Source organism: Pleurodeles waltl, chromosome 4_2 (genome assembly GCF_031143425.1).
Source record: "Pleurodeles waltl isolate 20211129_DDA chromosome 4_2, aPleWal1.hap1.20221129, whole genome shotgun sequence".
In the NCBI taxonomy this organism is placed as follows: Eukaryota; Metazoa; Chordata; class Amphibia; order Caudata; family Salamandridae; genus Pleurodeles; species Pleurodeles waltl.
This window is the reverse complement of record NC_090443.1, coordinates 505,838,030-505,859,907: the sequence shown is the minus strand read 5'-3', so window position 1 is coordinate 505,859,907 and position 21,878 is coordinate 505,838,030. Positions and strand designations below refer to the sequence as shown.

General features: G+C 44.1%; 1 protein-coding gene across 8 annotated transcripts in view; it reads right to left on the bottom strand.

The window, feature by feature from the left end:
- LOC138293019 (dimethylaniline monooxygenase [N-oxide-forming] 2-like) overlaps positions 1-21,878 on the bottom strand; it is a 284,486-nt gene that overhangs the window by 184,453 nt on the left and 78,155 nt on the right. For 5 of the 8 annotated variants that reach the window (XM_069231987.1, XM_069231991.1, XM_069231985.1 and 2 more), the window contains exon 2: positions 4,411-4,553. In XM_069231987.1, the coding sequence (XP_069088088.1) occupies positions 4,411-4,542 (132 nt within the window). In that variant the 5' untranslated portion in view covers positions 4,543-4,553. The remainder of the gene's footprint in view (positions 1-4,410; positions 4,554-21,878) is intronic. The other 3 variants (XM_069231990.1, XM_069231989.1, XM_069231988.1) reach the window with 2 other exon arrangements.

The window sequence follows — 21,878 nt, the reverse complement described above, 5'->3', positions numbered from 1 at the left end:
CTGGTTCACTAACTCCGTTATCAGTGAGTGTTGCCATGGTGGGGCCGCTAGCCAAGTTAATAGAGCCCCCGCTTTGTCACCTTGTGCGTGTGGTCTAGAGGTATATTTCCTGTAGTCAAAGCCTCTAAGTTGTTCCATAGCTAAAGCTATCCTATTCTTAATCTCAGAAATACTCGGGGCAAGTTCTGGATTGTCAGGTCTATTTTGCTCTAAGGTTCTCAATTCTAGTTTGTTCTTGTCAATCTCTCCCTCCGGTAATTTCATGACCCCTATTACCCCAGTCATGCAGAGACCCCTTAGGGTCACTTTGAATGCTTCCCATTCTTGGGCTCGGGTAGATGCAGTATCTTGGTTGTGTTCGAAATACTCTTTTATTGCGTCCCTTATGTTTTGGCAGAAGACATTGTGTTCTAATGTGTCGGCCCTGAGCCTCCAATCTAGAGTGAGTAATAATGGGTTGTGGTCAGAGATGGTACGGCACAAATATTCTGCCGCCTGTGTTGTGCTGTTCACCTCAGGGGATGCCAAGAAGGTATCCAACGGGACATGTAGGTCATGCAAATGTGAGTAAAAGGAATAGTCCCTTTCTAGGGGGTGCAGGTGTCTCCAGGAGTCTAATAGGCCCCAATCCCTCTGCCATCTCGCAAAGCCATTGGCCGTCTTAAGTACAGGAGAGTGAGATAGTGGCAGGTGTGACCTATCCATCTCAGTGTTTACAATACAGTTGAAGTCTCCTCCTATAATTATGGCCTGAGTTAGCTGTGATCCCCACCTGTTCGAGAGTTTATTTAGGAATGTGATTTGGTCGTGGTTGGGCGCATATATGCCCCCTATTGTGATATCTCTTCCTCCCAAGCGTCCAGCCACTAGCATATAGCGTCCCTCTTTGTCAATGACTGTGTTCACTTTCTGAAATGGGACACCAGGGCGTATCCATTGAAGTACCCCCCTTGCATAGGCTGCGTACTCAGTTGCATATACTTGTCCTCTCCATCGTTTCGTTAGCACGGAGACCTCCTTATCAATGAGGTGTGTTTCCTGTAGTATGGCTATGTGTATGCCCCGCCTCTTAAGTTGACTGTAAACCTTGTATCGCTTCTGTATGCTGTTCAGTCCTCTAACGTTCCACGTGAGGAACTTGTAGTTTGACTATCTGTCCATGAAGTGTGGATATAAGTGGTATGGGGGTTACAGATCTTACCTAGTAACCATTGTGGGGGGTGTGACAGCAAGGGGGTTAGGAATTGGATGGCGCAGACCGGAGCAGGGTCAGCTACTTTTATTAAATTAACTATTAACCAAACATTTCTTATTATGTCTAACTTTCCTCTCCCCAGGACCGGATTCCCAACTATCCCCGTCCAAACTTCCCTAAACTTGAGAAACATTATATATAATATGTGAGGAGCGCGGCTAGGATCGGATAACTGATCCCTGGCCCCCATGCGTTTTGAATTATTTGATTGTACCCCAGACCCCAGACCCCACAAATACTTGCTGTTCAAGATGGAGGCCGCCTGCAGGGTCGGGTCGCCTGTGTAATAATGTTCCTTGTGTGATAGCTCCCCATAATCTCATTGCAAAGTCCCCTGGTACGGTGATGTTTCTTGGACTGCTTTGTCCGATGAGTTTTCCCCTTGGGTGAATTTCGGGGGATCTGTGATAGCATCCTCTTCTTTTCAGATGATCTCGTCGGATGTTCCTGGGGTGACTTGCGGTACGTTTTCTGCTGCTTCTAGTGATGAATGGGAGACATTGTCTGATATCGACTCTCGGTCTGATTGAGGGTCGGGTGAGCGCGTAAGCATAGAACCTTCTCTACTCAGGGCCGCCGCAGTTCTCACTGCGTCTTCTCTTTCTTGTAGCGCTTGATCGCGCGGTAGGGCAGAGCCCAGAAGAGGTCTCTCTTTCTTGTGGCGAGTTTCTTTTAGGGGGTGTGCGGACCGTCCCCTGTTGCCCTGCCCAGATGTCCCCAGGGTGTCTAGCCATTCCTGTGCCTGCTGCCGAGAGGTAAAGAACAGGGTGTCATTGTTGGTGATAATTTTTAGTTTGCCCATGAACAGCATAGCGTAGCGTATTGATCTTGTTCTGAGTCGCCTTTTGATCTCTGTGAAGGTGGCTGTTTGCTTTTGAGTATCTCTGGTGAAGTCCGGGAAGATCATGACCCTCCGATCCCCTATCCCGATCTCCCCTTTTTTCCTTGCTTGGGCTAGTATAAAATCTCCGTCCTTAAAGTGTAGTAGTTTTGCTATGATCGGGTGCGGGTTGGCTCCCGGAGGAGGTCTGGCCGGCACACGGCAGGCTCTTTCTATTGCAAAGTACTGTAATAAGCCCTCCGGAGCTATTTCTGAGCGTATCCATCGTTCCAGGTAGGTTTCCATGTCTGGGGCTTCGAGTTCAGTCTTCTCTGGTATGCCTACCAGGAGAAGGTTACTCCTCCGTGCTCTGTTTTCGGAGTCTTCTGCACGTGTTTCGAGCATTTTGATCCGTGCTGCCAATTCAGTTACCGTTTTAGAGATCTTCGTACTTTCAGGGGTGAGGTGATCTAGCGTTTTTTCGTTGGCAACTACCCTGTCCGTGAGTCGTCTATGGTCATCCCTGAGCAGTGTCAAGTCCACCGATAGTGAATCTATTTTTAGCTCCAGTGCCTCTCTGGATGCCTGGATTGCCTGCAGCAGTGTGTCCAGGGTGGTCTCTTTGTCAGGTTCCTCGATTCTTCCTTCTTTGTGGGGGTTGCTCTCCTCCACAGTGCCGTCTTTCCTTCTTGATTTGCCCATTTCCGGTTGTTTCTTTGTTTTCCTCCTGGTAGGATCACCTTCTTTTTAGGGGCTTAACGCTGCAGCTAGGTAGATACGGCCTTTCTGCATCTGCCAGCCCGGCCACTGATCCTGCGCCCGTTTATGGCGCTTTGTGCAGGATCGGAGGTCCGGCACCCGGAGCGCGCCCGTGGATCGCCAGTATTTGTTGTTGTGTTGTTTTTGGCAGGTGTGCACATTGCCTTGCCTTTGACTTTCATGTTTCTTCGCTCCAGTTGAATCCACCCACAAACTGCCTTTCACTTGGATAGCTACTGGATTAGAGTAGGTGATCATTTAAAGTTGCATAAGACGTTTATCTCTTAGTAATTGGGTTGGGCACTGACTGGATTATGTTCTCTTCCATGGCACACAATCATTGAACTAAAATGACATTTCTCCTACTGGCCAACCTTTGTTAAACCCAGTCACTCCAATGGGGAACGAGTTCCACAATGAAGGGCATTATTCTCAATCTGCATAGTCAGGTAAAAAAGTGACACAAGACACATGCGACAGTTGCAAATGCTCTTTGACTTGGGGTTGAATACCTAGTTTGTCCTGTTGCTTTCTTCTGATCGAGGAGGCACCAATCTTAGACAAAGGAAAGAAAATTCCAAGATGCCCCTAGTCACCCACAAGGTTGCTAGCCCCACGTGGTAGCTCTCACAGGTCTTCCATCTGTTGGCATCTGTTGCATTGTTGTGCCACCCCTGTTCGAGACAACCACAATCCATTAAAGCAGTGATGGATCAGTGGGAGGTCCACAATAGACAAAGGGCCTTTTACCTAGACATAGGGGTTTCCTCCATCACAAAGGTGACGGATATCCTGTCTGCCATATTATGATCCTATTATATTCTAAGGAAATCATAATACGGCAGACGGGATATCCGTCACATTTGTGATGGAAGACACCCTTCTGTCAAGGTCGCAACAAAGCCCAAAATGTCTATCTTTCTTGTATCCCAGGATTCCCCTATACCCCTCTCAGGTGGTGCCTCTGATGAAAACACACCTGGGTGTGCTGGTGTATTTTCTCACCAGCCGCAGATGCAGCACATCCATTTATCACCCCAGCCAACCACATGTGTATAATGCATAGTGGCTACATGGCAGTTCATCAATCCATCCTTGAGTTGAAAGTGAGTGCTAAATATTTTTCCACCTTTTTCAAAGCAATGTGCAACACTGCCACCAAATCGGACACTCAAGAACTCTCCCCAAGTATCTCTCAGCCTCCTGATAGTGACATAAAACTGTGACCTGTACACAGCACAAATCAGTCATCCAATAAGAGGTGGGATCTTCACACACAGGTCCTGATTATGAGTGGGTTAGAATTTTGAGTTGAATTTACTGTACCAGGTAATTACCAGGTGCGATTGAGGGCTCACCCTTTGGTAAATTTTGGCAGGTCAAACATGCTGGAATTTAAAAGGGGAAAAGTGCACAGTAGTTACTGTGACATGAAGATGTTTCTGCTTATTTTACAAAAACTCAGAATGGGTGCAATTTATCGCACCTGATAAATGCCGTACCACAGGGAGCCAGCTTCCTGGTTCTGGCACTAGTGCTACGGCAACAAAATACGAACCTGACGCTCTCCACTTACCATGAATTTCCAGAGTCCTCCAATATCGTCTCCTCTCTCAAAGCAGGTGGCCTCCAGCCCCTCATCCAAGCAACACTTTAAAGATGCGAGTCCACTGACCCCAGCTCCAATAACTGCAACGGTCTTTGCCATGGTCCTGTCTGCTGAATTACAAACAAGGAAACTTTCAGTCCATGTCAAACAACACATTTGCAATAGTAGACATTAAATGAGAGGAACGATGACTACCCTTGTATGCCCCCAAAGGGTTAAATAAAATAAATTACACCCTAACGGAAGACAGGAACGATGGAAAAAACACCGCAACAGAAATCACTTTTAAAATGGAAACTAGACCTGTGTTTAATGCAAAAATGTGTTTATGGTGCGCACTTAAGTTTAATTATAACAGTCTATAAACCACACACTCGGTTTAATTTGTCATTATGTTAATTAGTTCATTGTTTATTTCGTCAGCGAAAAGTTCAAACCAGGCAACTTACTCCACAATTATGTATCTGGTCTGGTGTTAGCCAAGCCTTTTGATTTTAACAACATTATATGAATAATGTACGCACTTACAGAGGCTTTCAACTACCCCTCTTCAGCCATTGGTCACTGACTGTCTCATTCACAGGTGTCGTCTGTCTCCTAAAGCATACAGCATAGGGCAATGGTTTAGCTCACTTCGGCCACTAGCTTAATTCACCGTGTGTGACGGTATTCGTCCTTTCACAAGGAGCACTTCCACTCACATAGTTCCCTGAAGTGCCAGGTACTACTGTGGTAATATGTCCTCTTTGTAACCCAAAAAATATTTTGGATTTTTGCAAATGTTTTTTAGATAGATTAGGGCCTGGCAGGATGCCAAACAACAGCATTTTGCAAAAATCATGACGAAATAAAAAAAGCATTGACAAAGCGAAAAGTCAAAAGGCTGGTCGCCACTGTCTGACCTAATGCTTTGCCAGTGCTTGTTCGTGTTGTAGTTGATTTTCAGATTCAGGACCATATTTATACTTTTTTTGCGCCACATTTGCGTCATTTTTTGACGCAAAAGCGGCGCAAAAAAAGTATAAATATGGGCCTCAGTGCTTTTGGATTTGTAACCTGTGCAAGCCCTGCAGGTCTGATATAAAATAATAGTTATGTGGGACACAGCCCATAGATTTTTTTAAAGGATTCCTGTTTGTGAATGTCAATTTTATTATATATTGGTTCCCTTTCACAGGTGATCACAAAATTAAAATATTTAGTAATGATTTTCCGTTTGTCACCACATTCATTATTACACCATAAGTACTGCGACTAAACTGTGATATTAATTTTAATTTCGGAGGCTGGTTCTTGCACACAGTTTTGATGGTATATTTTTCAGCTTTCCATGATAATGTGAAGTAGTTTATGCTAATCAAGACTTGTTGTCCTAATCCACAAATATTAGGAAGAAATATTTAGAACAATCAATGTAGGCTTGGAAGACTGGGAACCACTTAACAAGTACTTTCTTGAAAAATGGTAATTTAGCATTTGGAACTGAATTGGAAGAATTGCAACATAGACACACATAGAAAAAGTAAAGAACAAGAAGAAATAAAGGTATTTCTCCTCATTATGCCCCACCTGAGGAGGTGTAGAAATTTGACACATCCCCAGGTTTACCAGGGTTGGTAAATCTGGGAATGCGTCAAAAACCAAGGGAGTTGCTGGGAACACCCACACAAAGCTCATGAAACCCTCCCTGTGACAGAATAAGACAATGCAGCTATTTGCGCTGTGTTGCCTTACACCATATTTTTGAAGCCATTCAAAGCCATGCAAAGTAGTTTTGCTTGGCTTAAAAAAATGACTTAGAGGCTTGCGCCACACATGCACCATGATGCGTTATGCAGTTATGGCGCTACTCCGGTCATAGATATGCCCCTATATGTGTCTAGCATAAGGCCCACATGAAACCTTGTGGTGTTTTTGCCATGAGAGACGGAAATAAAGGCATAACATCTGTACTTGGCCCATACTCAGTCTTCTGTTACTCTGCTTAAACACAAAATAACAACCCTCATTAAGAGTGGCTGCACCACATCTTCAATAATGACTGCCATTAACCCAACCGCCCTGTTGTCCACTGTTCTTTCAAGCTTATAAAATATTGTGACTTGATTATCACACTGAGCATTCCATCTGTATGTGACAAATGGGAACTCAAGTAATGGTATACACAAGAACCAGGAAGTAATAAAGCTGATTCCAGTCTTCATCTCATGTTCCCTTGGCCAAGGGCGTAGTAAAACACACTTCTACACCAGCTTGGGCGTGACTGAACAAATAAAATTGTTTTTATGGCTTTTCTTTACATTGTACAGTGGTTTCCGGGTCACAAGACAGAAGCTAATAAATCGCATCATAAGAAAGAAGATACACTGATACTGTTATGTGGTGGGGTCCAAGGAATTGCAATAGAACCAAACATGTTTACAGAGAGAAAGAGAATTATTGAAAATCTTGAAGAAAAGGTAAATAACAGGCAAAAGGAGTAAGAGCACAAAACGGAAAAAAGAAGAATCTAAATAAGGAGAGAAAGATGGAAGGAAAAAAGAAAGCTAGAGACAAAGAAGGTTGTAAGGAATGAAAGAAAAGTGGAAAGATGAAAAGAAAAGTGGAAAGCATGAAAGGAAGAAGGAAAGAAGGAAACTTTCCCTTGGGGAACAATTCCTGTGGCACTTCCTAATAGTGTCAGGACCACATGGTTTGCTACTCACTCATCAGCAGCTATGTAGTTCAAAGTGGGAGGTAATTTATTTATCTGGCTACTCCCTTGCTCATGACCTCACAATGTACCAGACGATATTGTACAAATCTTAAAAGTCTGGAATTCACAAATCATGGCATTTTCTTGTTGAAATGAAATCTAAGAAGTTATGTTTATTTCAGGAATTTTATTTAAATAAATTAAAACAGGGGCACACTGCTTTGAAACCATATTATATGAGAATTCAGTCAAACTTCCCAATCCTCCTTCAAAGCACTGATGCTTCATTTCAATTCCTTTTTACACATTAGCTAATTAGACTTGTGAACTTCACATATCCAATACCCAATCAATGTCTCAAAACGTCTGCTTTTTGATCCTGCTATCCTATGGTAGTGTTATCAGAGCATGATCAGTTATATACAAAGTTTTGGGGGATCAATATTGCAGAATGGTCTCAAAAGGTGATGTCTGTTAGGCTCTTCCATTCTCTCCCTATATTGTATTTTCAGTGTATCACTTTATTTGATTGGTTCTATATCAGGCCCCTACAGTATCAGTGGTGTGGGTCCTAAATATCAAGTAGGGAATATTGATAAGTTTAAATATCATAGCCTAAATATTTAGACAAAAATGTTGACAGTTGTTAGACCTGTGCTTTAGGTTGATCTTCTCCCCAAACGTCTTGCCTTAGGACTTTGCTAACTAGTGCTAAGGTGCATGTGCTCACTCCTTAAAACATGGTAACACTGGCTTCTCCCCAAATGGCATATTTAATTTACTTATAAGACTCTAGTAAAGTGATACTACATGTACCCAGGGCCTGAAAATTACAGGCTGCTGGTAGGTTTGTAGCACTTGTTGTGCTACCCACTTACGTAGTCTTGCAAACCTGTGTCAGGCTTGCCATTTTAGCCTGTGTGTGCAGTTTTAAACTGACATTTTGACCTGGCAAAATAAACCTTTTTCCAGGCTCAAACCTGCCTTTTTAGTACATGTGAGTCGCCTTTGGGGCAGGCACTAAATGGCCCACAGACCAGGGTGCAATGTGTTTATGAGATATGACATGTAATTTTAAGTTTTATATGTCCTCATAAATTTGTTTTTTACCACTGCAAGGCCTGCTTCTCCCATAGAATAACACTGATGTTACCTTATTCCATTTAATAAGTTGTAACTTCCAATTCGGAACAGGAACACAGTTCATGTTTGCTATGTTTGGAATTATAATGACAATTCCTCTTTTATGGTGAAGTCGGGTTTTCAATTAAAATATTGAAAATGCCACTTTTAGAAAGCTAGCATTTTCCTGCCCTAGCCATTTAGTGCTTGCAGACAGTCTTTGGGTCAAATGACTGGGTGTAGTTGGCCTTTGTTGGTCTTGTAAACAACCATACACATTAGGAACACAGTTGTGCCTGGATTGTCCATTTCTGGAAGCACGGTAGGGTGAAATTAGGCACAGCCTTCCGTACTCCTGAATAGGTTATGTCTTGCCTTCACATAAATGATTGCATACCCCCTGTAGTTCGTCGGGAGGCAGGGCAGGGGAAGCAGGAAACGGAAGCAGTCCAAAGGGACTCCTCTTAAGTTTCTGCCACTTCAAAGAAGGCACCAGGTTTAAAAATTGGACTTCAGACTCCAACTCTACAGTACCTTTCTGGACCTGTGTAAACTTCTGCCAGGATGGAGGACTGTTGTTTTGCTGAAATGACTGCTACTCTTCTAGACTGCTGACCTGAAGAACTGCCAATATGCTGTGCTGACCAGGTGCCCTCTTGCCTGGGTGAGAACTACTGGACCTGCAACCTGTACCCAGAGCCACCAGAACGACTCCAAGGGCTAGTCTCTTGTAGCCAGCACCTGGACTCTGCAGGTGTGAGTTCGAACCTGCCATGTGGTGCCATCCCAGTACTGCACCCTTAGAAATGGGTCTGAAGGTGCTTTGGCAAACTATCAGTGGATCCAGCAGAACGGACACATCTCCTTGGCTGTGAGGCGCAACCCTGAGCAGGACCAATGCATTGCCTCTGCCGCTAGGATTCTTCCAGTGCAAGGACTTCGCATCGAGCCTGCAGCTTCATTGGAACCAAATGACTCATCCCCAATGCAGGCCCTCCCATCTCAAGCCCATCATTGATGGCACCCTTGATGACGATGCAGGACATCACAAGACCCTCCGCCTCTTTAGAACCAGATGGTGTGCAACGCACCCTCAACGCAGAACTTCACATGGCAAGCTCACCTCATCGATGCAGGCCCTCCCATTAGAGCCTTGCCGCACCCCGGAATCAAGGCTGTGCAACACATCTCCGACCCAGACCTCACATTGCGTCGGCTGCGCAACACATCCTCACCGCGGGACCTGCAAAGCTCCACAACTAGGGTCTAACGTGCTCTTGTTCAGCAGGCATGGGTCAATGTAGCTGGCTCTCCATCGAGGTCAGTCTGAACTTATGACTTTGTCCTGGTCAGGTGGGACCAGATAACTACATTTGCCGCTATGTTCTTTTTGGCACTAATTTCACTTACATCTCTAAAATTGCCTATCTCCGTTTCTACTGATTAGATTTTTGTCATTCTGGTCTTGTTTTATTTATTAGAATTTGTTTTCTGTTTCTAATTTGGTGTGGGATCCTTTTTGTGTGGTATTTTTATGTTATTACAGTTTGAAATGTTGCACAAAATACTTGACAAACTGTCACTGGGTTAATGCGTGACTGCTCTTTGTCAAGCTACCACAGGGTTGAGCACAGGCTAAGTTGAGGTTTGCTTGTGACATCACCCTGACAAGGATTGTGATTCCTGCTTGAGCAGGATTCCACCTCTCCTTAACCAGTACCCTATTAACCCAATTTTCTTACAACAGTGCTGCTATATATATTGTCAAGGTACACAAATGTGGAGTTATGACTAGTAAATCCATATGTTCCTAATTGCACTTCGATTTGGCCCTTAATATTTTTTATACAATATTAAGGTATCATGATAGCCCCTGCTTGATACTCCAGACTACAGCCATATCAACCTCATTGCTTTAGTCCGGATGTTCTTGCCCTGTGCCCTAAGTAGTCAATCAGGAAGATCCTGCTGTGAACTCCTGCATTTGCAGGGCCCTAGTATTCCCCCCATTTTCCAAGGCTAGGCATATTTTAGGTACTGTGGTTTCAATGAATAGATCAGTACACTTTCTGTTTGTATTTTTTTGTTTCTGGTGATTAAATGACAATCTCACTAGCTTCAACATGTGGTCAAAATTTATGCATTTCAAGATAGCTCAGAGATTTAACACACCTGTGAATTCGTCATGTTTAAGGGTTCAACACTAGTAGGATAACACAGGTGGTTAATGCAATTGCTGGAGGGATGTGGTTTCAAATCCGTTCACAGGCTTCATCAATCATAAATAGTTTAAAGCAGTAATTCTTAAGCTTTTGACTTCTGCTGACCCCAACTGAATCACTACTGGAGTCCAGACACCCCCCACTGAGTCATTATTGGATGCTGTGGACCCCTAGCCTAAGCAATTTCTATGATATGAACTTCAAATTATTATACAAAATAGGAACACACCAAACAAATGCTCACATCTTGAAATATTTTGATTAATTCACAATCAAATATTGAAAGGATTTTCACATTTTCAGTTTTGCTTCTTTATTCTTACATACTTAGTTAACTTTAATGTATTCATTTTATTAGTGTTTTATTTCGTAACACAATCACGGACACCATGAGTAGGCCTTGCGGGTCCCTATGGTGTCCACAGACACAGGTTAAGAACCACTCGCTTAAAGGTTTAATATGCCTTCTGCGAAGGTTTGTACACTATGTAAAATATCTGAGTAGGTTAGTGCTTTTGTTGCAGAGATCCTTGAACAACCTACTTCACACCAGATACATTCCTGATAAAATAGCCCAATGAGTTGTGCACCTGCTGCAAACTTCTGCGTGTAGCCTGTGAGGCATAGACTTATTTTTGCCATTCTAAAGCTTAGTTGAGTAATAAACATTTGTAAGTGTCAAGTCAGTTTTTTATTATGAAACATAAAAAGTTATTAGTGTAATAAAATGCAGACAGCCACTCCTAGCACTCATACAGAGCACATTAATCTTACATAACTTGAATAAGTCAAATACACTTTCAAATCCAAGGTATTGTGAAGTCACATGAAGGTTGTATGCTTATTTGCCTTGATGAGCGGCAAAATCTGGTAAGGATTATTTAGTTGGGTACATATATTACTTACTGGGAAATCTGAAACTCACACCCCCTAACAATAAGGACTGAGACATGTCCCTGCACACAGGAACACCCTCCCCAAAGACTCACACAGACATACTACTTCACAGTCACTCACCAAAGCGCACTCCCCACTCTGCAACACAGAGGTATACAGGTCCCTCTACACTTGCCTGGGTACAGCCCTTACCTTACACTCAGAGACCCACCGCTATGACTGCACTCACACATGCACACTACTCACACTGTTCATCCTGCACACAGGCACACTACTCACCCTTCATTTTTTTTATTCATACCTCTCACCCTGCACTTATACATATACTCCCTTCAAACTGCACTCACAATACACAGTACTCACTCTACACTCATGCACATTACTCACCCTACACTCACACAGGCATACAGCTTAAACTCTACTCACACAGGTACACTGAACACCCTGCACTCACACAGTCATACTGTACACCCTGCACTCACAATACACAATGCTCTCTTTGCACTCAGGCACATTGTTCAACCTGTGTTCTTACACGCTCACTAGTGGCCCTGCACTCACAGAGGCACAAAGTTCATCATGCACTCACACAGGCCCACTGCTCACCCTGCAGCCACAGAGACACTTCTCTCACCAGGCACTCATAAAGACACTCCCCTCATGTGGCACTCACTATACACACCGCCCACACTGCACTAAGGCTCAGTGTTCACACTGCACTCACACTGTTCATCTTGTGCTCATACAGACACTCTTTACTTCATTTTTGCAATGTTATACAGTGCGAACTTGGCAAAAAGGCATTAAGTCGCTTTACAATAGTAGCAGGATATGTGGGATACAGCGCAATCCAGTTACAGTAATTAAACTGGGGAGTTTACATCGGTAGATACGGGCAGGAGTTACCAGATGAGGCAATTACAGCAGTTAGTTAGTCAAAGGTCATACACAGTTAAAGTATCGATATTAGATAGTGAGGTCACATAACAAAGGTAGTTTAGGACCATGGTGGAGAGAGTACTTAAGTATGTTCGAGGGTGATTACTCCACTCACCCTACACTTAAAATACATTCCACTCACCCTACATCCGGCACATTTCTCACCTACACTCATACCGACATCCCTCTCCTTGCACTCACAACATTTACTGTAGCAGACACTTATTAAGCTAGATTTTGCAACATAACTTGGGGTGGGTTGTTAGAGCACAGGGGGTACAGATTGCCAATCAGATGGCACGTACCTGGGCCTGTGGTCTGGCCATCACCTCTCTCACATACTGCTACACATTGGGAGCACAGAAACGGAACACTGCTGCCACCAGTGATCCTACCATCATGCATGCTGTAGAGTGGTAGGTATAAGTGTGGCATCAGCTGCTGCAAGGAGGAAGGGTGATGGACAGGTCTGAATCCAGCAGTAATGGGTCGTAATGGACCTAGCGGCCCCTGGCACCCACTGGACTCCATGGAGGAGATGTGTGCAGGGAGGTTGGGCACATGTAGTCTGATGCAAGGCTGTAGAAGAGACATGCCCCCTTCCATGTCCCACTGTGTCAACTTCAGCTCTGGCTGATGGCACTGATGCTCATGACAACCAACTTCACCAGTTTCCATTTCAGCCACCTCATGGAACAGCAAGCACCAAGCTTTGTAGCCTTACTTCAGAATGCAGAAACCCATAGGCAGTGCCTAATTTGAGCCAGTGATTGTCAGTGGGTCCACCAGCATTCTTATTTGGGGACCGGCACCTATTTTTCCTCGTTGTATATTTCACGAAAGGGCAGAACAAACAAAGGGGAAAGAATGAGAAATATAAAGATGGGAACCCTGCCACAAAGGAAGAAAACAGGAACCTGCAGGAGTGAGATAAAGGGGAAGGGAGTGTATGAAAGAAATTAAAGAGGCATAAAGTAGATTCCAAAATATGCTGTCTTGGTATTTGGCATGGTGACATGTAATGGCGCTGGCCTTGGGTGTCTACGCATAGCTTCGGGCACTGGAGCTCATTGTTTTTAATAAAATAAGCACTTCCCATGAGGACACTTCATTGTCTCTGGATCATCATCTCATGATGCAGTGTTATTACATTTGGGTACTACGGCCAGGGTTGTAGCTTTTGATGGGGTGTTGGGGGTTACACATACCCTAATATGTGTATTTGCTGATACATTGTTTGGTAAGGTGCTTTCAGTTGGGTATGGTGAAATGTCTGTCGCATTTCACCAGGATTTTTTTACACACACACAGACAAAAACGCACACACACTCTCTCCCTCTCTCTGGTTTGAAAGTCCTAAAAAATATTGGCTATTTTATAAAATAAAGGGACTGATTTAGATCTTGGAGGTAATGGTCCTCCTGTTGGTTTTCCGACGGAAAACCCACCCGCTGCCTTGGGGGCATGCCCACCCAATTTAGATATTGGCAGTCCCACTGACTTTAGACTGTCTGCGCCCGCTGACTCTGCCATGAATTCCTATCCACCGCCACAGTCCCATAGGAAAGGGTGGCTGGTGGCTAACTCAAGCCACACTTCCTGCCGTGCAGATTTGGATGTACCTTATCGCCAAGCAAAAAGGGGCGGTCTCATCTCCACTTCTGGATTGGCAGGGGAAGGGGTGAAAGCTCTCCTTTTCTCCCTTTTGAACTTCTGTTTCCGGATGGACGCTACTGAACACAACCCTCCGTCTCTGCTGCTGTGGGAACCCAGAGAAAACACGACCCCCCCACCACTGGACACAAAAGGTAGGGAATATGCATTGGCTCTGTACGTTGGGGGGGTCACCACACATGAGCACAGGACCACTGCAGACAGGTACATATCACAGTAATTTGTATAAATGACTGTCACATGCATTTGTTGGGGACACAAGTGGGTCAGACATGGTTGGGGACACACAGGTACACAACACTTATCGCACACATACACAGCTGTCATTATTCATTGCCAAATTAATGCTGGCACCACAATGACGATACAGTCACAGTTGTCAACTGTGTCAATGTGTGCACACTGCAAGGGGACCTGTACTTGTCATGTTGTGCACCAAGTTGTGCGTGTGAGTCAGTGCATGTATGTGTGTGCGCCATGCAATTGGCTGGGTGAGGGGGTAGGAGATGTAGTGAGGATGTGTGCGTAGTTGTGATGTTGTACGAGTGTGTCTGTATACATGAGTGTGTAATTGTGTTGGTTGTGTGGTATGTGGATGCAGTGTCTCTGGTGGGTGTATGTTGTGTCATGGATGTACAAGTATGTGTGTTTGCAGCATGTACGTGTTGCGTTGTGTTGGAATGCCAATGAATATTGGTGTGTTGTGTCATGTGTGATGCAGGGAGACTCATATGTCAAGTGTAGAGTCTGTGTTTATGACTTCCCTGAATTCCACATCCTCAGATGTTATATTTCAGCCATATACCAGTAAATACGTTCAAATGGCTTTGCAAGGGGTTATGGTCACACCTGCAATTTCCACTTACAGTTTTGAAAACTAAATGGGGGATGGATCTAAACAGGGTCTTTCAGGACAAGGAATGGAACTTCTTGCTGGGATATCCCATTGATTCCTCAATACCACTCAGCCGAAATACAGAAACAGAATTCAGATGTTTCTTATATTACTTAGTTATTCCCGCTCACAAATTGGATGGCATAGGTAGCCACTGCCATATAATCTATCGATTTTGCCATTGTGGACGACTTCTGTCTCCTTCATTAACTGTCATATGCGCGCACTTAATCACCGGAAGTGTCCGACCCAACCACGTGGGGGCAGCGGGTGTATTACATGTTTATGGACGTAACTATTCTGTAACTACTACATTCGTTGCCACGGTTGTTTAATGACTATGCTCGATTAAACTTGGCCTGTATCGACCTCAGCCAAAAGAACGCTGGTGATTATATCTGCATAATGTAACAAATTGATGCTTTCTAAATGACACTTAGCATGCTAATAGTATCATGTACCCTCTGTCCATGTGTTATAATAAAATACGTTTTTTTTTTTTTTATAAATACTAGTAAATACGTCAAATTAAAATGTTGTGCAAGGAGAAGCATTGAGGTCTGCCCTTCTCCTTCAGGTGTCCGTGTGTACTTCTTTATTTCTCTAGAATAATCCGAGTTGAATACCGTTTCTAATTAGCTCATAACTTTCACTAACTCATCTCTCTACTCCACCCCTTTCTCTCTGAATACTTAATCACATTTACCTAACCATTCATTTGCTATCTCACCTTTCCACCTACTCTCTCTCTTTCTAGCTCTGTCCCGCCTCCTCACCAGTCCCACGTCATTATTTCTTTCTCCCCCCTCTTTCTAGAACTCTTAGCTCCTTCTCTGTTGGACATCTCCCTCTCCATCTCACCTCTCTATTTACCTCTTTTTTAGGCCTCTGTACCTCCCCTCTATGTCTCTACCTTTCTCTCTACTCGAAAGTTCAGTCTGACTCATCCTTTGTCTTCCTCTACCATTATATCAACCTCGCCTCTCATCGTCAACTCTTTGTACGTATGTCTCTAATTGACTTCTTTTCTCCATACACTACATCTGCCAGCCTTTCACTCCTCTCGCCCCCTACCTTACTGTTCTCCTCATCTAGCCTGTCTTTCAATTATCAGGTTTCACCCAATGGAACAATGAAAAGTCTCAGAGCTGTGAAGGGAGATTTAATTGTGATTAGAATTATTTCTTTATTAAATCTACAAACTCAAGCACTACATGTCCATGGCTTATTTCAATATTATGCACTAGTGGACTGAAGATCCTCAAAGCCATACTGTGTCTTTCCTGAAAAGGGAGCATCAAGCCGACTATGTTATGTTATGTTATGTTAGGATTGCTTGTATAGCGCTTAAACTGCCCAAAGGCCTCGTAGCGCTTATATTGCAGGCAAAATTGCAGAAACACACAACACCACTTAAGTTCAGGCTCTGAATAACCATGTTTTCAGGGTTTTTTGGAATGTAATTTCCTGAGAGCTTGCTCGAATATTAATAGGCAGACTGTTCCAGAGTTTCGTTCCTTGATGGGACAAACACTGAATACGACATACAAGAATTATGGCAAGAAAAAAGCAATTGCTTTGGCAAATATTGTTCAAGCTTTGGTATGGCACTGCTTGGGAGTGCCAGCCAATAAGAGTTTTTGGCTGCTTTTGTGTGCTTCCGTTTCTGATAGTCAAATATGTTGTTCAATATTATCCGGTTTCAAACACAAACTATGTCTTACTCGCGTCCCCAAAAATCCTTTATATGGCACTGGGGCACGCAGGAAACTATTACAGCATTTACATAGTCTTCAGTTCCATTTCTGTGCTTATTGGCTTATGGAAAGGAGAGATGACATTTCCTGTGGACTATTGAGAGAGGACTTGGGCGTTCTAATGAGCAGAATAGTTGATACAAATGAATATGTATATTTCAATGATCTATTTAACATTTGTTTGTATTCGTTTTTCGTGTTTGTTGACTTTGCATGAATCAATAAATTAATGGTTCCTGAAGAATTGCACATAGCACATAATCCACTGAGGATTAGTAACTCATGGAAATATCCTGATTTTAAAGAGAAGTGTCAAGATGAATTCCTTGAACAAATTCCAATAAAAACATTTATATCCAGTACTATTTTTAACCATGGGGATTCTAGTGCCATGTGGACCTGGCTGCCAAAGTAGATCTACAAAATACTAAAACGTATGCACTGTTCGACCTAATCACCCATGATTAGCTAAAATGGCTAATTTGAACTTTTGAAGCATTTCAATGGTTTTGTTCCACAGTTCTAAGTCTACTGTTTGAAATAAGCAAGGCGGAACAAGGCCCTGCTTGAATTCAGGCATTAGGGTTAGGCGGAGAAAGGACCTGGAGTCATGAAGTGATGTTTAGCTTTTTTTAATTTGTGTAACAAACACAGTTATCAAAAACCATAACCACGTTCCTCTAACAGCATAGTTTGTTTCTAAAGGAATGGCATGTGCCCGTCTTCTACTACAATCGCTGCCTAGCATAAGTATCTATGATATTGAGCCATTAAGGCAGAGGCAGCTTGTGGGTATGTAGTCTCCTTTTTTAGGGTATGGTACCAGACTATTGTCAGAATACATTTTGACAAATATTAAATCCTAAATATGGTTTACCAAACAAATTGCCCTGTCGGAGTTCATAATAGAAAATCTACACCCAATGGGACGGAGTTTTCGTAAACGATTTGTAGAGCACTGTATCTATGTCAGACAGAACTTTTGTGTCCAGTGATGGTCCACGAGAGACAGTCATACCAGATCAGATTTTCAGGATAACCACTGGCTATGCAAATGTTTCCTACTTAGTTTCCTTCTATGTAAATGTATCCAATGTTAGTATCATTACAACCTGGCGTAGAACCACCCTCCATGACCCAAGACTTGGAACTCCTGTTGTCTACAGTTAAAACGGGGACACAAGGTTTGGTCCACTGCCAAAGGTTTAACTCGTTATATGTAAAAACTACAGAGCTCCTTACACAACAAAGGCAACATAACCGTCATAAAAGTCATTAAATATACTGTCCCCTAAAATAAAATGTAGCCCGAGGCCCTTACATGAGAAATGTTATTCGGAGAATCTACAGATGAATATAACAAATAGAACCCAATAACATGTCAAAGACTTATTAGGATCGATACACTGCCTTATTGAGAATAAGTGATTGGTACATTTGAAGTAACCTGCAGATCTATCAGTCTGATCCAGAGATGTGACAGATGACACAAGAAACACGACCCACAAAGGGTAAATCAGTACATTTTAAAAATATTTAGGTCTTTTGAGAGAAGCAAACCAAAATCTGAATGGAGGGACCCCCGTCAAGTTCCCAAAATGTAACACATACAATGTTCCTAATCACTAGATCTCATCTGCAACAAGAGACCACAAGCATAACTATCAGCAATGGACGCGAAACCTGACGCTTTCTGCACATTGGGGTGAACGTGAAACAAAGGTGCTGCTTAATCACCTTTATAGAAGCATGCACGAAACAAGACTTGATTGGATGCTCAGTGTCACTATGCAAGCGCTATCTAGCACAGAGCTTACAGCGGACACAAAACCGAGTACAAGGATGGCTCCCTAGCCATACAATGCACAATGGATTCTAGAGCACCGCCAACCGCAGCAGTGGTACTCTAACTGCCCAAACTAAAACATTTTATGGCACTCTGTATTAAGAGGAGTTATGAAAGAGGTTGCTGGGACGAGAGAGTTACACATGCACTCGGAATAAATGAAGATGTGTAGAGTACAATATGTTATTTATTACCATTGTTGAATGAGGGACAGGGCCATGACTCAAGAGCCGTGAAGCCTCAGGAGGTCGTGACACGCCCCATCTCTGTATAACAGTGAAAGCAAATAACACTCAGTGGATCTTCATGTATAGTGTATATCATGCTCTGATTTCATATGCAGTGGTTACAAAAAACAGTATTTAATCATAACCAGAGCACAAGAGGTTAAATCCATGCAGATAAGTATATTCCCAGTCCTAATTCCCTGCGGGAAGGCCCCTTTTGATTTGTTAAAATGTGATTCTACAATGGAACATTTGAGACTTTTAGCTAGGGGCAGCCCCTCAGCTATGGCGGAGGAGCATCGTCCTGCTGCTGAAAGCAAAAAAATAAAGTAAAGTATTTTATTATCACTTTACTTTTCCACTTAGGGCGGGGTGGGACCAGCATCCTCTGTGTCAGCAGGGGGAGGAGGAGTGGTTTGTGCACTTCTAAGTGCACATGTCAGCTTAGCCGGCCGTCTGAGACCGGACAAACTGACATGCCGACTTAGAGCTCTCCAGGCAGCTGTGTTGCACAACTGGGTGGAAACCAAGCTCAGTCTTTCACTCCCTCCCTCAGCAGCATTTCAGCCTTCTCAGGCCAATCCCTGCACTACTCTCATGCTTGGTAACAACATGAGTGAAGTGTCGGGATTGGGTGGGTAGGGGAGGAAGAAGACAAGAAGAGCCGAGGCAGCGGAACACCGAGGCGGCAGGTATTTTTTTTTATTATTGCGCCCCCTGGCCCCCCACTGGCCCCTGACCCCCGACTTCTTCCTGGCAGCAGCCGCTACTGCATTTAACATTGTTTTCTTAAGTCAGTTGCACTGTATTGTAGAAATACATGGAATACGACCTCTGTGCTGTATTAATAAATGTGTGGGTATGGGTTTATTGTTCCAAATAACATGTGTAATTGAACCACATTTATACCCCTCAGAAGGATAGGACTTCTGGCAGCAGGGAAAGGAGAGGCTGCGGCTGCCAAGTGATGGCTAGTGTGTTTCCGCAGTGGCACTCATGGCTACGGCAGCCCAGAGTGACAGCAAGATAACACTTTTCACTGTAGTCCAATGTCCCATCCATGTTGGGCAGGACAACAGGCTGCGGGGAATGAGAATTGTTAGAAATGGGGTTTTTGGTTGGCAGTTAGGTTGCCCTCTGTCCAAGCAAGAACCCTCACTCTAGTCAGGGTAAGTCACACACAATCCAAAATCAGCCTGTGCTCACCCTCCGGTAGCTTGGCACGAGCAGTCAGGCTTAACTTAGAAGGCAATGTGTAAAGCATGTGTGCAATAAATCATACAACACCATAGTATAACACCACAAAAATACACCACACAGTGTTTAGAAAAATATAGAATATTTATCTGGATAATTGTAGGTCAAAACGATCAAAGTTGCAATACGAATTTGTAAAGATATCACTGAAAAGTGATATTAAGAGTCTTTAAGTCTTTAAAAAGCAATAAAGTGTCTTTCAAGCACAGAGTACCTGGTTTCTGGTGGGAAATCTCCTCAGAGGGCCACAGGAGAAGAGATGCGTGGAAAAAGGGGTGTGTGCGTCGTTTTCCGCTCAGCACACACAGACTTGCGTCGTTCTTTTCCACGCGGGGAAGTCGGGCGTCGTTTTCCGGCGCGCAGACAGTCTCTTTTTGTGGATCGCGGGGATTACCAGATGTCCCGGGTCTGTGCGTGGATTCTCCTGCTTATTTTCCGGCTGCGCGTCGTTCTGCGGGGCTGCGCGTCGAAGTTTCGATCTCACGGTAGGCGTCGCGTCGATTTCTCCTTGGAAGTCGGGCGTCGTTTTCCTTGCGAGGCCGTGCGTCGAAATTTTGGTCTCACGGCAGGCGTCGCGTCGATTTCTCCTTGGAAGTCGGGCGGCGTTGTCCTTGCGAGGCCGTGCGTCAAAGTTTCGCACTCACGGTAGGCGTCGCGTCGATTTCTCCTTGGAAGTCGGGCGGCTTTGTCCTTGCGAGGTTGTGCGTCGAAGTCTCGATCGTCCCGAGGGCGTCGCGTTGATCAGCGTCGGTGTGCGGCGTTTTTCTCGCCGCGAAACAAGCTGTGCGTCGAAATTTTCGGCGCACGGAGCGTCCACGTGAAAGGCAGAAGTCTTTTTGGTCCTGAGACTTCAAGGAACAGGAGGCAAGCTCTATCCAAGCCCTTGGAGAGCACTTTCACAGCCAGACAAGAGTTCAGCAAGGCAGCAGGGCAACAGCAAGACAGCAGTCCTTTGGAGAAAGCAGACAGGTGAGTCCTTTGAGCAGCCAGGCAGTTCTTCTTGGCAGGATGTAGTTTCTGGTTCAGGTTTCTTCTCCAGCAAGTGTCTGATGAGGTAGGGCAGAGGCCCTGTTTTATACTAAGTTGTGCCTTTGAAGTGGGGGTGACTTCAAAGAGTCTCTAAGAAATGCACCCGGTTCCCTTTCAGCTCAATCCTGTCTGCCAGAGTCCCAGTAGGGGGTGTGGCAGTCCTTTGTGTGAGGGCAGGCCCTCCACTCTCCCAGCCCAGGAAGACCCATTCAAAATGCAGATGTATGCAAGTGAGGCTGAGTACCCTGTGTTTGGGGTGTGTCTGAGTGAATGCACAAGGAGCTGTCAACTAAACCTAGCCAGACGTGGATTGAAGGGCACAACAAGATTTTAGTGCAAAGAAATGCTCACTTTCTAAAAGTGGCATTTCTAGAATAGTAATATTAAATCCGACTTCATCAGTCAGCAGGATTTTGTATTACCATTCTGGCCATACTAAATATGACCTTCCTGCTCCTTTCAGATCAGCAGCTGCCGCTTCAACAGTGTATGAGGGCAGCCCCAATGTTAGCCTATGAAGGGAGCAGGCCTCACAGTAGTGTAAAAACGAATTTAGGAGTTTTACACTACCAGGACACATAACTACACAGGTACATGTCCTGCCTTTTACCTACACAGCACCCTGCTCTAGGGGATACCTAGGGCACACATTAGGGATGACTTATATGTAGAAAAAGGGGAGTTCTAGGCTTGGCAAGTACTTTTAAATGCCAAGTCGAAGTGGCAGTGAAACTGCACACACAGGCCTTGCAATGGCAGGCCTGAGACAAGGTTAAGGGGCTACTGAGGTGGGTGGCACAACCAGTGCTGCAGGCCCACTAGTAGCATTTAATCTACATGCCCTAGGCACATGTAGTGCACTCTAATAGGGACTT